This window comes from Setaria viridis, chromosome 1, assembly GCF_005286985.2.
Source record: "Setaria viridis chromosome 1, Setaria_viridis_v4.0, whole genome shotgun sequence".
NCBI lineage: Eukaryota > Viridiplantae > Streptophyta > Magnoliopsida > Poales > Poaceae > Setaria > Setaria viridis.
Genome location: NC_048263.2, coordinates 29,940,412 through 29,954,820, shown reverse-complemented (window position 1 = coordinate 29,954,820; position 14,409 = coordinate 29,940,412). Strand labels below are relative to the sequence as shown.

At 41.7% G+C, this 14,409-nt stretch overlaps 1 protein-coding gene across 7 annotated transcripts; it reads left to right on the top strand.

Moving 5' to 3' along the window:
* Positions 1-1,707: 1,707 nt before the first annotated feature.
* Positions 1,708-10,126, top strand: LOC117860972 (uncharacterized). 7 transcript variants are annotated; one of them, XM_072293894.1, is made up of 12 exons: positions 1,708-1,819; positions 1,899-2,411; positions 2,570-2,688; positions 2,773-2,832; positions 4,040-4,117; positions 4,243-4,302; positions 4,400-4,561; positions 6,211-6,243; positions 6,320-6,370; positions 8,231-8,302; positions 8,752-8,901; positions 9,567-10,126. In XM_072293894.1, the coding sequence occupies exons 2-7, from the start codon at positions 2,168-2,170 to the stop codon at positions 4,511-4,513; spliced, it is 675 nt and encodes a 224-aa protein (XP_072149995.1). In that variant the 5' UTR covers positions 1,708-1,819; positions 1,899-2,167; the 3' UTR covers positions 4,514-4,561; positions 6,211-6,243; positions 6,320-6,370; positions 8,231-8,302; positions 8,752-8,901; positions 9,567-10,126. The 7 variants fall into 7 exon arrangements, with proteins under 7 accessions (XP_072149995.1, XP_072149990.1, XP_072149988.1 ...); XM_072293889.1 differs by having other exon boundaries at positions 4,400-4,701; XM_072293887.1 differs by having other exon boundaries at positions 4,400-6,243; positions 9,567-9,672; positions 9,786-10,126.
* Positions 10,127-14,409: the final 4,283 nt, after the last annotated feature.

The following is a 14,409-nucleotide window of genomic DNA, read 5'->3' as shown; positions in this document are numbered from 1 at the left end:
ACACAAGTGTCGTGATACTTAATTCAATCCTACATTTTCCAATACACTTCGAAAGAAACCTAAACTGACGATAGCTACTCACTTCTCACTAGAGAACGTGTTTTCTCATCACATTTAAACTCTAAGCGATCAGCTGCCGCGCGCCGGCCTTGTCGTCCTCAGTCGTCAGTGACCTCGACCTCGCGCTCGACGTACCCGAGCATGGCGAGCTCCTCGCAGACGTAGTCCTGCTCCCGCTTCACGTCCTCCCACGACTTGTACACCATGGCCGCCGTTTCAGCCATCATCGCCCTGTACCTAGGGACGGTAATGGATCATGGCCCTCGTACCTACTTCATAGTTCAACTCAGCTCTAACTATTTTTAGTTCAAAATTATATAATATTATAGTCCGACCTTTATTGAGCCCGATCCTTAAATTTATTAGGTTAAATTAGAGGGCTCTTTACCACCCCTGTTGTACCTCTCCCGCTCCTCGGGGCAAGGCATGATCCTGACGAGCAACTCCTCGCTCAACACGGGGAAGGGTCTCGTTGATGCGGTCGATATGTTCCTGCACCAGCCGCACCGTCACCTTCTTCTTCTTCGACTTCACCTTCATCCCTAGCGGCTCCGATCCGTGCCCATCGTCTCTTTCTTTCTTGATCTCTGTGTGCGATCAACGAGGGGCAGGGGCTGGAGTTGGTCCCGACCGTGTGGGATTAGCCACCCAGCACTATAACCTTCTTAAGTTCTTGTCATGTTGGATCTGGCTGCTGCTCTTTCTCTGTCGCGCGCCGACACCCACGTCTGAGAACTCGTGATTGTCTGGGACTCCCTCAATCCCTCCGAGGCTCTATCCTGGCAAATCTCAAGGTGCTCGTGCAAGTGATTTGTACCATTTCTTGTTTCTCCTAACATTTTCTTACACCAGATGCATTTTGCCTTCCAATTCCCGTTTAATTTAATCCTATCAAACTCTTTCCAAACTTCAGATTTTAGCTTTCTTTTACTACCAACCGCAACATTATCTTCTATCTCTATCACATCTTCTGTACCTGGAGTAGCAAAATTGGATGGGGTTGTAGATGAATCAGATGCAAGTGCTGCGGATCCAGATGCCAACACATGCACGAGTAAGAGGACGAGAAGCCCTAGCTGCTTGCACTTGAAATCCAGATCCACTGTCCTATGGTGATGTAGCAGCAGCATGGGATCCACTAGTGCCGGGAGTCGACATTGCTTACTTGCAACAAAGACTAAAAAAATGCAAAAATTCAGATAGCTACAGCAGCTAGTAAAGACTTGAGGAGGATTGGAGGAGGATGAGCACCTACGAGATGGAATGGGACTGGGGGCTGCCGGTCGATGGCCGCCGAGGCTGTGACAAGCTTCACGCCTCCTCGTACAGTTCACATCTTCCTTGTGACTTGTGGTTGGCAGGACCCATTCAAAACACGCCCATATCAGTTAGCACTATGTGTCGTATTGCATCGAGACATTTCAGCTTGTTCACATCTTCCTTGTGACTTGTGAGGCTGCCCTTCGTCTTCCTCCTCCGGTCCTCCCCCTCCTCTCCTCGGCTCCCCATCAGAGTTGTCGTCCTCATGCAAGTTCCCATGGCTCAAGTTGCTCGCCCTCTGCAAATTTCTTCAACAACAAGATTTGAAGTCTTCCTGGCCTCCCTCCGGAAGAACATGAGGTCCCCCCCCCCCCCCCCCCCCCCCCCCCGCCCACACACACACACACACCCGCAAAATGTCTAATCATGGAGTATCCTGAGGGCATCAGAGGCATCTCTGCGTCGGCATCCGGTTCACCAGAGGCATCTTCAGAAAACGGTAAGTTCTCATTACGTTTTTCAGTTCTTATATTTCAGATCTTATCTTTTTGTCTTTTAACATATAAATCGTGCAACAGGAGCTTGGTAGGCAACATGGAGTTCTCTGGCTTCTTCATGCAGACACATCTGATATACTGGTGGAGCAGAATCACCACCAGATCATGAAACGGCGAGTTCCCTCGATGCATACCTTACCTTCTCGCATCTAGTGCATGTCATATGTTACAAAGATGTATTCCTACAACGTGTCCAAGAGTGTAAACCCTATCTTGGAAGACGTAATCTTGCACTCGACAATCGCGCTGGTAGGATTGGGGCCTGGGCTACAAACTACACTATAGCCCATATGCCTCGACGGCGGAAGCCCATCAGAAATACTCTTCCAGGGGAAGCCCATGGAGGCTCGCTGCTCTCTAGTAGTGCGGTATGCCGTGGCCCGCTTTTCTCCTGTATATATGGATTCTCAGGTGAGACCGTGAGAGCCTTGCCTTTTCCTACTTGCCTCCTCCACACTGACAACACAGAGCCCCCACCGCCTTTGCCTCTGCCCGTCCGCCGCCTTCGCCTTGGTCGCCGACCCCATGGTGCAGGTGATTCTGCGGCACTCTTAATCTAATTGATCGAAATTGGGGACTCAATGGGCTTTGAGATTTTTGGCGTTCGTGAGTTTGCAATCGTATTTCTATTTGGATCGCACCTGTGGTTTTAGCAAGACAATCTTTTAATTGCTTATTCGACTCACCTGCAGGAGGAGGGTGTTCTGGTAGAGCCGGCGCTCGTGGAGCAGGGGGAGCAGACCCCGCCCCCTCTGCTTGCACCTCTCACTGTACAATACCTAGCTATTTTGATCAGGAACTGGATGCACCTGTGCGATTTTTGGTGTTCGCGAGTTTGCAATGTTTTGATCGCACCTGCAGCAGTCTTCTGATTAGTTCTTCAACTCGCTTGTAGGTGGATGTTCTGGTGGACCAAGTTGAGCAGCCCTCCCTACTAGTTCCTACGCCCCTCGTGGTACGCTACATTGCCTTTACTTGTGTTTCGCTATGGTCCTCGAATGGCTCGTTCTGTGTGTAGCTCTGCTATTTGCTATATACTGATGGGATGGAATTTTATGTTATGATTGCAACTTAATCTTGGTTTGCTTCCAGATGGATATATGGAGTATTATTTTAGTAACTCAAAAGAATGCAAATGTCGTATTTACTCTATCTAACTGTCCTTGGTATGAGTATAGTTACATTATTATCTTGATACGAGCTTAGTCACATATTCAATGCTTAATGAGTCACATTGGTGTATGTGATGTTATTTTGGTATCATGTGAATGTTCACAGCTCTAAACCAATGAGAGTCTGATGTGCCAACTCCTAGGGTTGTGATGTTATTATGGCACAACATGCAAGCCCTCAGGATACTCCATGTTATTTTGTTTGTCTGCACTATGGTGGATACCTTAAATGCTATTTTTAATACCTCTAGTTTTTGCGGATCACAATAGTTTTTATTGGCTATTACTTTGCCGGTTTCTTCGATCTTTAATGGTTTGTTGCTTCTATTGGGTTTGGGATGTCGGTCAATGCCTTTATATTGAGTTCCATTTGGACTTTGATTATTTCTTTCTAGAATATAGGCTTATTACCAATTTTGGGATTATTTTCTGCAAGCCTTGTCTCACGATTTCACATGGCTGACCTATTATGCATGCTGCTGAGTGGATTTATACGGTCTGTGTTGAACAATTTGATTGTTTTTTTTCTTCTGGGTTGATATTTAATTTGATTAGGGTTGGGATTTGTTGTTGGGTTGATATGTAATTTGATTAGGGGATATTTTATTTATTGAATGAAATTGCTTATTGCTATATTTTTTTTCCACATGTGTTTATATGGTAATCCTAAATTTACATCTGCCTTGCGAGATTATTAAGCTAGCTCGATCGAACTATTAACTAGCCGAGCCAACCCTTTTCTCATTTTGTTAATGAGCCCATGATTAACTCGTTAGGCTAATGTAGCTGGCTCGGCGTCCAAATAGACCTAGTCACCGACCCCATGGTGCAGGTGATTCTGCGGCACTCTTAATCTAATTGATCGAAATTGGGGACTCAATGGGCTTTGAGATTTTTGGTGTTCGTGAGTTTGCAATCGCATTTCTGTTTGGATCGCACCTGTGGTTTTAGCAAGACATTCTTCTAATTGCTTATTCGACCCGCCTGCAGGAGGAGGGTGTTCTGGTAGAGCCGGCGCTCGTGGAGCAGGGGGAGCAAACCCCGCCCCCTCTGCTTGCACCTCTCATGGTACGATACCTAGCTATTTTGATCGGGGACTCGATGCACCTATGCGATTTTTGGTGTTCGCGAGTTTGCAATGTTTTGATCGCACCTGCGATAGTCTTCTGATTAGTTCTTCAACTCGCTTGCAGGAGGATGTTCTGGTGGACCAGGTTGAGCAGCCCTCCCTACCAATTCCTGCGTCCCTCGTGGTACGCTACTTTGCCTTTACTTGTGTCTCGCTTTGGTCCTCGAATGGCTGGTTCTGTGTGTATCTCTGCTAGTGGTAGCTGATGTCGTCTTCGTCAGCAACACTCACCACCACCTGCCAGAAGGTCTGCCGCTTTGACCTCAGCAAGAAGCTCCACTACCCACTGCTGCATCACCAAGAGGGCAATCCACAACTGGGAACCATATGCGTAGGATGACGAGGAAAAATCCATTGAAGCACGTCGCTGCTGATCTGCACGGGTACATTTTAAGTCACAATAATTAATGATAAGAGAGGTAAATTAATGATAGGAGGGATCTTCTTGCTCCACTTATTTTGTAATATGATTGAGGAGCTTATCATGGGGTACTTCTTGGGGACACACTTCATGGTCACTCAGGTGCAGTGCCTTCTCTTCTACAATTTGTGTTCGTCTTAGTACAACGCCCTCTCTCATATGCCTATAATGATCATGGTTTTTTTTTATGAAGGATTTTAGCCCAACTAATGGACAATCAAATCTTAAATATGATTTTTCCTTATATTTTGAAATTTTCAACCGCAAGATAGTAGGTCGACTGCTATGCCTTTACTATCTGAATCTGAAAAATAATTTGTAGGTAGAACATTTGGTCATCATTGACTAAATTTTGAGGAGCAAATTGCAGAAGGATACTTGCATTGGTTGTTTGATCATGTTTCTTGGAGCAACTAGGCCATGATGTTAGCCTATCTGGGTGTATACACTCAGGCATGAATTGTTGAGCATATTATAATCAAGGACTGAGCATTTATTTTAGCCTTGCAATTTTTTCTTTTTATAGGCTGAAAGTTTTGTGGACAATCTCTTATGTTCATAATAACTTGCATATTCATAAAAGCTAAGACAAGAGTTGCATTAGTACTAAATCTTACCAGGAGTTTTAATGCATGTTTGAACCAAATGTAGGACACATTACATATGTATAAAAATTGATATTCCACCATTTAAATAGGCCATGTAGAATTCAAAGGAGTTTATGCTTAGTATTATCAGAGATGTATACAAATATTATGAAACATCCTAAACAAAAGGAAGTGAAGCAAGCGAACTAGGAGCTAGCGGATGACAACTTGGCAACAACTAAGAAACCGTAGCAACACACAGGCATTTATGCTAGTGGAGTATTATTTTATTAACTCAAAAATGCAAGTGTCATAGTTACTTTATCTAACTGTCCTTGGTATGAATATAGTTATATTATTTTCTTGATACGAGTATAGTCACATGTTCAATGCTTAATGAGTCAGAATGGTGTATGTGATGTTATTTTGGTATCATGTGAATGTTCACAGCTCTAAACCAATGAGAGTCCGATGTGCCAACTCCTAGGGTTGTGATGTTATTTTGGCATAGCATGCAAGCCCTCAGGATACTCCATGTTATTTTGTTTCTCCGCATTATGGTGGATATCTTAAATGCTATTTTCAATACCTCTAACATTTGCGGATCACAATAGTTTTTATTGGTTATTACATTGCAGGTTTCTTCGATCTTTAATGGTTTGTTGCTTCTGGTGGGTTAGGGATGGCGATTAATACCTTTATATTGAGTTCCATTCGGATTTTGATTGCTTCTTTCTAGAATATAGGCTTATTACCAATTTTGGGGATTGTTTTCTGCGAGCCTTGTATCAAGATTTCACATGGCTGACCTGTTATGCATGCTGCTGAGTGGATTTATGCTGTCTTTACTGAACAATTTGATGGTTTTTATTCTTCTAGGTTGATATTTAATTTGATTAGGGTTGGGATTTGCTGTCAGGTTGATATGTAATTTGATTAGGGGATCTCTAATTGTAGATCTTGTTGCTCTATACTCTTAGGTGTAATCGGTTGTGTTCTGATTGCATGTTCCATTTGTTTGCAGGACCCTGCAGCCATTGGGCTCAATGTTGAGGAGGTACTGTAGATCTTGTTGCATTGTACCCTTTAGGTGTAAAATGGATTGTTTTGTTTCATGTTCCATATGCTTGCAGGATGAGAATCTTCAGGATCAACTGGTGGAGCTGGGGGAATAGTTCCCTGAGGTACTATTCTTTACTCTTGTCATTTTATTTTTCTCTGGAAGCTGCATACCTCCATTTTTCTTTTGTACCATTTGCTTCTATATCTTACTATTCCTAGTTTGTAGATTGTGTTGTGCATGTTGCTGCTTTCCTTTGTGTTTTGAGAGGACATAAGCAATTATATGTTTTCTCTGCAATTTGTGCGAGAGGTGTTTAGGATGCCAATGTGGCTGCAACCAGGAAGCAGTTTAGGAGATAGATTTCTTGCACTACTTTCCAAGTTAGATTTGGGCAATAGATTTTCTGTTCAACATGCTGCTTGTCTGGAATCTGAAGGATAATGATCAGTTTTGTCATTTTTGTTTCCTCAGTTGGATCAGTTGGGTTGTTAGTTTATTCTATTTGTTCAAATCTATTGTAAATGTCCGTGTGACAACTGTACTTGCTTTAAGATGCTCTGTTGTTCTATTTGGTTTAGTTCATTTAGTTACACCACAAAACTCAATCTTCTATCTAGTTTTCTTGGATTGCTTCTCATAGAATCATGTTTAAGTTGAGTTTTTCCTTAACTCCTATTGATTTCTTTCATGTTTATCCAAGATAATGGATAGTTAGATGATGCAAACAGTGATTGCTAATTGTTTCCTTATACAGCAGAAGATTCCATTCTTAGTGCTCCCTTTATCTAGCCCGTATAGTTGTTTTTTGTGTTTACTTGCAATGGATTTCATTATCTTCTGTTTCCATCCTCATAATAGTTTTGCACCCTTTCTACATATATAAATTTCTTTGACATAATGGACGGTGCTTACAAGTTAAGTATGCATAATTGCATACTGACACTAAATGAGATGTCATGTGCTCTACATGAGGTTTATGTTAAACATTATGTGAAAATACCCAGTGAAATCAATGTTAAAGGATGTGCTCAGTTTGCATCAAAGAACACGATTTTTTTTAAGATACCATTGTTAATCCTACAAGTTAAAAAAGGGTGCTCTCAAGGTAAAGATGAACTTTTCAGTTATGAAACAATGAGATTGCAGGAATATGTTTGTGCGTGCTATTAAAGTACATAGTACTAGTATACTGCTCCCTGTTGTTATTTGCACTGTTGCTTTTCCCCCTTAAATATGAAGGATACCATTGCACAAGAAGATTGCTCTGTTGTTTACTGTGGCTCATATCTCTTTTGGGTTCAATTGTGAGTATTTAGGTTATAACTGATAGCCCTCAAATTTCTGGCGACATCTCTTTAATTTTCATAGGGTTTGCTTACTTTGTATTTGTCCTAGTTTAGATTATATTTCTATTTCTTTCTACGGGTGTACTTATGACAGTATGCTTCCATGGTTCAGTTTTCCATGTGTAGGTTTTCTTTCTTGGATTTCTCTACATTAACCAACCAACCCTCCCCCAAAAAAAAGAAAAAAAGAAAAAACAAAGCCTAAGGTCTTTATCTTTCGTGTGCAGATGGTATTCTAAACTTGATTGGTTGAACTTTGGTCTGTTGGAATTGCTATTAGTGGTATTTTTTAAGGCGGAATGTTTGTACGGGTTGAATTCAGATAGGGAGGTGTTATATAGTTAGACCAGACCCTTGTAATGACTATTTTTGCACATGATGTAACGATGATGTCTGTTATGCTATTTGCTCTCTCAGGGATTCAGGGTGTAATAAAAAAATCCTTGAACTTATTCATTCATTGTTGATTTCTAGAATGAATGGTTTATCTTTTGCATACTTGCTAGTTCTTCATATTGGCAAGCGTGTTATGGTCGTCTCATAAGAACACCCAACAAGAGGCCTAATGCCTCTATGGCTCTATTTGCTGGGTCGATACTGAATATTAGATCATTGCTAACATCATGTCTTTTCAGGTGAGAGTTTGTTAATCTTGAAAGAATTTGCTTCCACATGAGAATGTCCTCGCTAACATCATGTCTTTTCAGGTGAGAGTTTGTTAATCTTGAAAGAATTTGCTTCCACATGAGAATGCCCTCCCTGGAACCCATAAAATAGGAATCTACTTTAGTATTTGCATTATGCCCAGAAATAAAGTGTTCATGCTCTTGTGTCTCTGTTTTTCTTGCGAGCACATATAAGAGCTAAAATACTACTCACAATATATAATAAAGTAGTTGCCATTGCCCATTGCAAAACTTTACAATTTCTGATAATGAGTGAATAAGTGCTACCCTTTATTTGTCTGGCCCAAGTAGTGTTCGGATTCATTCTAGTTTTATTTAATCTTTTTTATGTTCTGAAGGATTGGTTTAATCTACAGTTATATCCAGGGTTATGGTTTTCAAATTCCACAATTTTGACTGGATTAACACAATTTTGACTGGATTAACATTAGCATCGTGTGATTTCAACTCATGGCACATTAATCTTGCAGGACGTTGTGTACCCAGTTTCCCATAACCTCAGGAACCAAGGAAAAGCGGTTAATGACAACAATATTGCGCTCTGCGCTACCTACAAAGGCATATTCATGGTGTCGGAGTTGTAGATCCGGCAGTCCACCAGGGAGTGGTTGATTTTGTAGGTGAGGGCGATCACGAAACCAAGAACTCGATGGTGATCGCAAGAACACGAAGGGACATAGGGGGTTTTAGACAGGTTCAGGTCTCCGAAGAGTAATACTCTACGTCCTGTGTGTGTGCGTGGATTGTATTGCTTGGTATGAGTTGCGTTGTGCTCGGGGGTACCCTTGGCCGTCTTATATAGTCTGATGATCAAGGGTTACAAGTCGGTTTGAATCTAATCTACTCGTTCTTTACATGGAAGGTATTCTAAGTCGGATTACAATATGCGTCCCACAACATCCGAGTACATTTGGACAGTCTAGTTGCCTTGTTGTGCACTCCAACTAACTTCGTGTCCTTGGCCCGCACACCCTTGTCGGGCGGCCCACTTGTCAGGTCCGGCCAGCATCTTGGTCGGTAGGAACCTATGGGGTACCCATATCCCTCACATGGTCGCTTAGGAAATTGCCAATAGAGATGTTGTAGTTGCTAGGGACGCAGACAGCTACAATGCACTGAAGGTGTACATTGTTGATTTTTAGATTATTTCAATATGGAAATCTATTATTATGTTGTTTACTTGCTGGATTTCATGTTGTTTACTAATTCAACCGTGCTTCCATTTTGTTTACTAATTCAACCGTGCTTCCATGGTGTTTACTGTTTCAACCACGCTTCCATGCAGGTAAGCGAAACAAGATAGATGAGATGTTTGCTGGAGTTGATCACCTGCGTGTGAATATAGCTCAACTGGGAAGCGTGCCGTTTGAAGTGCCCAATGAGATGATGGGGTATCGTAGATAGGCGTTGAAATTGTTACCGATTTAGTAATATTTAAGAATACATTTTGAAACAGTTAGCTCATGGGACATCGACAAAATATTGACTTTGATATATTATGCAGGGCCTATAATTGATGTCCTGTGTGGCTGCATCCTAGCTTGTTCTCATATTAAGCTTTGTGCTAAAAGGTGCCAAAAGACCCTTCGAACAGTTTTGCCCGAAGACAGATATTATCAACAGTTTTACCTCTACTGCATTTTGTTTTCGTTCGTCTTCACGCTGGGATCCTCATCCCGTAGCTATGCTGTTACAAATCCTGAGCATCCTTCCTGCTCGTTTGTGCTACAAACGTAAATTCTCCCAGCACATGTTCTAGGAAAGTGATCTGAATATGGTTGTACTGACATGTAGACTTGGTACTCTGACAGCCTATAAAAATCTTTGCCACTGACGTTTAGCGTTTGCCTAGAGGAATCTGTATGGAATTGCCTGAGTATATATTGTTGATGCAAGTTGTTTTTCTTTTTGAAACTTATTTTGATGCAAGTTGTGGTATGTGTTAAATTTCATCTTAGCGTTTTCCACTGTGGAAGGTGATCAGGCTGGAATATGGTTTCTTCTCCGGTTAACAGAATCGCTACGGGTTAAGACATCATAATAACTAGTATTGGCCAATCTTACCATTGTACTGCTATCTCTCAAGCTCAGTAATGCAGGACAGATACCAGATAATCAGGACAAATGGCAGGATGATTTTGGGAATTATGGGGTGGTTAAAGTCAGCACGCAGCACAAATACCATATACTTCCTTCGTCCTAAATTACAGTTCGTTTGGACTTTTCTAGATACATGTTATGTATCTAGATATAGTATACATCTAGGTGCATATCAAAAATCTATATATTTAGAAAAGCCAAAACGAATACTCCCTCCATTTATATTTATAAGGCGCAAACGCATATCAAGATTCAAACTTTGCAATCTTTGACCAATAATTTGAGTATTAATTTTTTATTTTTATAATATAAACTTTATATGGTTGGATTCGTAATCAAATATACCATAAACAATATAATATAGGATAAATGAATGGTCAAAGTATTATTTGGAACACCATGTCAAATCATACCATATATACCTTATAAAGAATAGAAAGAGGGAGTGGTAATTTAGGACCGAGAGAGTAGATCAAGAGCATGCACCATATTAAGGATTCCCAGCGAATTCAACAAATACGAATTAAGATAGCATACAGCCAGCACCGAAAGTAGACTTTTTGTGGAGTTGTTATTCAGAGCATCTGTAGGATCCAGCATGGAGAGCAATTGACGAGCTGGTAGTCTTTTTATCTTCTTAAAAGAGTAAATTGCCTTCATCATAAATTGATGTATCACTTTATAGTCCATTAAATTGCAAATTGTGCAATCACGTGCGACAAGTAGTTGAGGGTTTATCGTCAGGTGCGGCCCACATTGATGATTATGGGTCTAAAATGCAAGTTTTCACATAAATTGAGCGGTTAACTCCAATGTACTCGCTCCGTCCAAATTACTATTCGTTTTGGCTTTTCTAGATATATAGCAAAAGTTATGTATCTACAAAAGCTAAAATGGATTAACGCTATGTAAACTTTCCTCTACAGCTAGCTATGTATAGAGCTAGCGCACAGGACCACATTCTTCTTTTTGCAGGACCACATTCTTCTTTTTGCCCCTAGAAATGGAGCTGAATTAACAGTGATCAAGCATTCGAGGTAACTGAATTGCTGAAGCTGAATCATAACCAATACGGAATTCGAGTTAACTGAACACACACTGAGCACAAGTGATGGTATTTAAAGGACAAGTATCTGCTGCATTCCTGAGCTTCCTGGTTATCTGCTGGTGAACTTGGGTCATTTCAATCTCTTCAGTGCCTGAATCTTGCTGTCCCTTCTGTATCACCTGCTAGTACCGTGTCATCTGTTGTGCTGCTAGGCCTTCCACCACATCACATTTGGTGCTAGCCCTCCCACCACGTCCTCTTGCGCTACTAGCCCTTCCACCATGACCTGTATCATTACAGGTCAGTCCTGAGCCACCACCTCGACTAGTGCCCGTAGCCCTCCTCCTTGTCCTGCCTCGACTAGTATCGCAGTGGTCACTCTTGGAGGATGGAGCGAGGTGGCCTTGTATCCCCGTGCTGTTCAACAAAAGTTGACTCCGAAAGTGGACCTCGTGGCTGCCTATAGAGCTGTTTAGTAGTGGATCCTGCACAAGAAACAATAAGGGGACAAAGCTTTCACAAGAGACACGACTATGAGTTAGTGCAAAAGATACAGACCTCATGGAGCAAATTGAAGGCCATGCTCCCACCTATCTGACTTGGTTCCGTGGATGGGTTTTCTTTGTTTGGTATTATGTTCTGCAATGCCACATAATTACATCAGTTTGGTGAAAGACAATAACACAGATTAAAATGGTAGTGCACATATCATGGCGCACTCACTGTACCTGAAGGATTTTTGGATCATCATCTTCTTGTAAATGAGCACCGTTTGTAGCTTCCCTGCTAGATCCATCCACGCCTAGGATTTGCTGTGCATACTTGTAGTGCCCCTTCTTGTTGTGATCAGCAGACTTGCATGTCTACGATGCATGGTTACTCTATGTTTGCTGATCTTGGTCCCTCCCTCAAGCTCAAATGGAGTCATTGCTATCTATCCCAACTCTAGCGAACATTTGATTGCCATATCTTGTTTTGATGTGACAGGTATCAACACAACTACACAAGGTCTACACCCTTACAGGAATCCTCTCTTGCAGACATCTGTTTTCGCCAACTCCACAAAAGAATCCTGAGTGGTGTATCTCCACATTGAAAAGCTCATCTGATGAACCTACAATAAACAACACACAGATATGACTAAATCAAAACAGATTATTCAGGAAAAAATATTTTTGATTTTACCATGCTATAACCTGACTGCACAACACAGATATGACTGAATCAAAACAGAAAGAGTTTCAGTTCCAACACACATCACATGTCCACTTTCTAGACTTATATAAGCCCATGGTTTCAGTTCCAACACACATCACATAGAAAAGGGGGAATCATCATGGGGGTTGCCAAGGTCCTGGAGAATGTTATGCAAATATATAGATGGACGACAAACTATGGCATTGTGAAAAATCCTAAAATTCATTTGCAGAATTATAGAGATGTATGACTAATCCAAGTGAAAGCGTAATATCAGATAAAGCATGCTGTGATGCTAGTTCAGCTCTTCTCCTAAAAAACTCAATTCTTTCTTTGCTAGGATTTAACTCAGTCAGACACATAGTCATTGAACAAATTGCAGCTACTAGTTAGCACTCAACAGGTAGCAGCTGTGTGGTTGTCCTGCCTACTTTCTGCGATGCCTTGGGGTGCCGAGCAGAGACCGGAAGGGGTAATCCTGCCCGTCCATGGGAGGCCACCGCAATGTTCAGGGGTGGCCATGTGAACAAGATGACCCAATTTACTACTGAAAATCCAAACATCATGCCCACTGACTGCAAGCCGTCACAGCACAAATGAACCCTAGCAGGAATTCGATCCATCTTGCATTAACTCACCCCATTACATATCTGCTATTCATCCTGGCCCTAACCCTGAACTGCACTACATCCAACCAAATTGCATCATAATACAACAGGCGAAACCCCGAATCTGCAAGAACAGAAGTATGGGAACCCAAATCTGCAAGAACAGAAGTATGGGAACGGAGATCATTTACCATAGTTGGGAGGGGGGCTGCCGGGTCTCTGCCGGTGCAGTTCCATCTAGTTCTGTGGAGGAGGCTTCACTCGTCTGTTCCTTCTCTCCTGCCACCGATCACTCTGCAATTGCAGGCACCTCCGCTTCGCGTGCCATGATCGACAATAGAGAACCTGAAGCATCGAGACAGAGGTAAGGGGGTATGTGCAAAATATGGGGATGCAGCGTGCTAAACCCTCCACCTGCCACCACATCACAATGCCACTGTGTCTGCAAGTAAGCTGACCGGCCGTTGATCGTAGATACACGTCTATGACAACTTCATGAATCGTATTGCACGATTTGCAACTTAACAATTGTTGTATGGTAGACGTAATTTACTCTTATTTCCGAAGAAATAACGCACCTTAACAGTTTAGCATAATCCTAATCCAAATTGAAAGAATGCAATATTATATAGCTGGTGAATGCCATATTATTGTCGGTGACAATAATAGCTGCTGAACATCACTGACCGCCCCTCACTAATTCCCCTTCTAAGCCTTTCTTCTTAAACTTTTAGAAAATTAATTTCTTCCTACCAAGCAAGTAGAAGGTTAAAAAAAATGGAAGAACCGTACTTTGAGATTGAACAGTATTCCCTAACAATGCAGAAAATTCAGCAAGCAATGTTGTTCTTTGTCCAATCATATCTAAAAACACTCCAAAGTAAGAGGAAAGAATGGCAGCATGGAGCATTGTGCTTCGATCCTGTATCTAGGATTCAAATATGCAGGCAGCTAAAATCTGTGTTCTGATGATCATTGCTGATGATGATAGGTACAACCAAAACAAGGCCGCTAAATCTGTGTTCTGATTACCATTGCTGATGATGTTATGTCATAGGCACAACTAATGCAACGCTATTTTGCAAGAAAAAAGAACAAAATCACATACATCACATTTCAGAATGGGTGCCAACATTAAATTTTAGATGAAGCGCGGAATTTTTATATGAATATCA

Coding starts and splice junctions, on each gene's coding strand:
- LOC117860972 (XM_072293894.1), top strand. CDS start 2,168: ATGCCTCGACGGCGGAAGCCCATCAGAAATACTCTTCCAGGGGAAGCC. Junction 4,118..4,242: donor CTCTGCTTGCACCTCTCATG/GTACGATACCTA, acceptor ACTCGCTTGCAG/GAGGATGTTCTGGTGGACCA. Junction 4,303..4,399: donor CAATTCCTGCGTCCCTCGTG/GTACGCTACTTT, acceptor CGTCTTCGTCAG/CAACACTCACCACCACCTGC.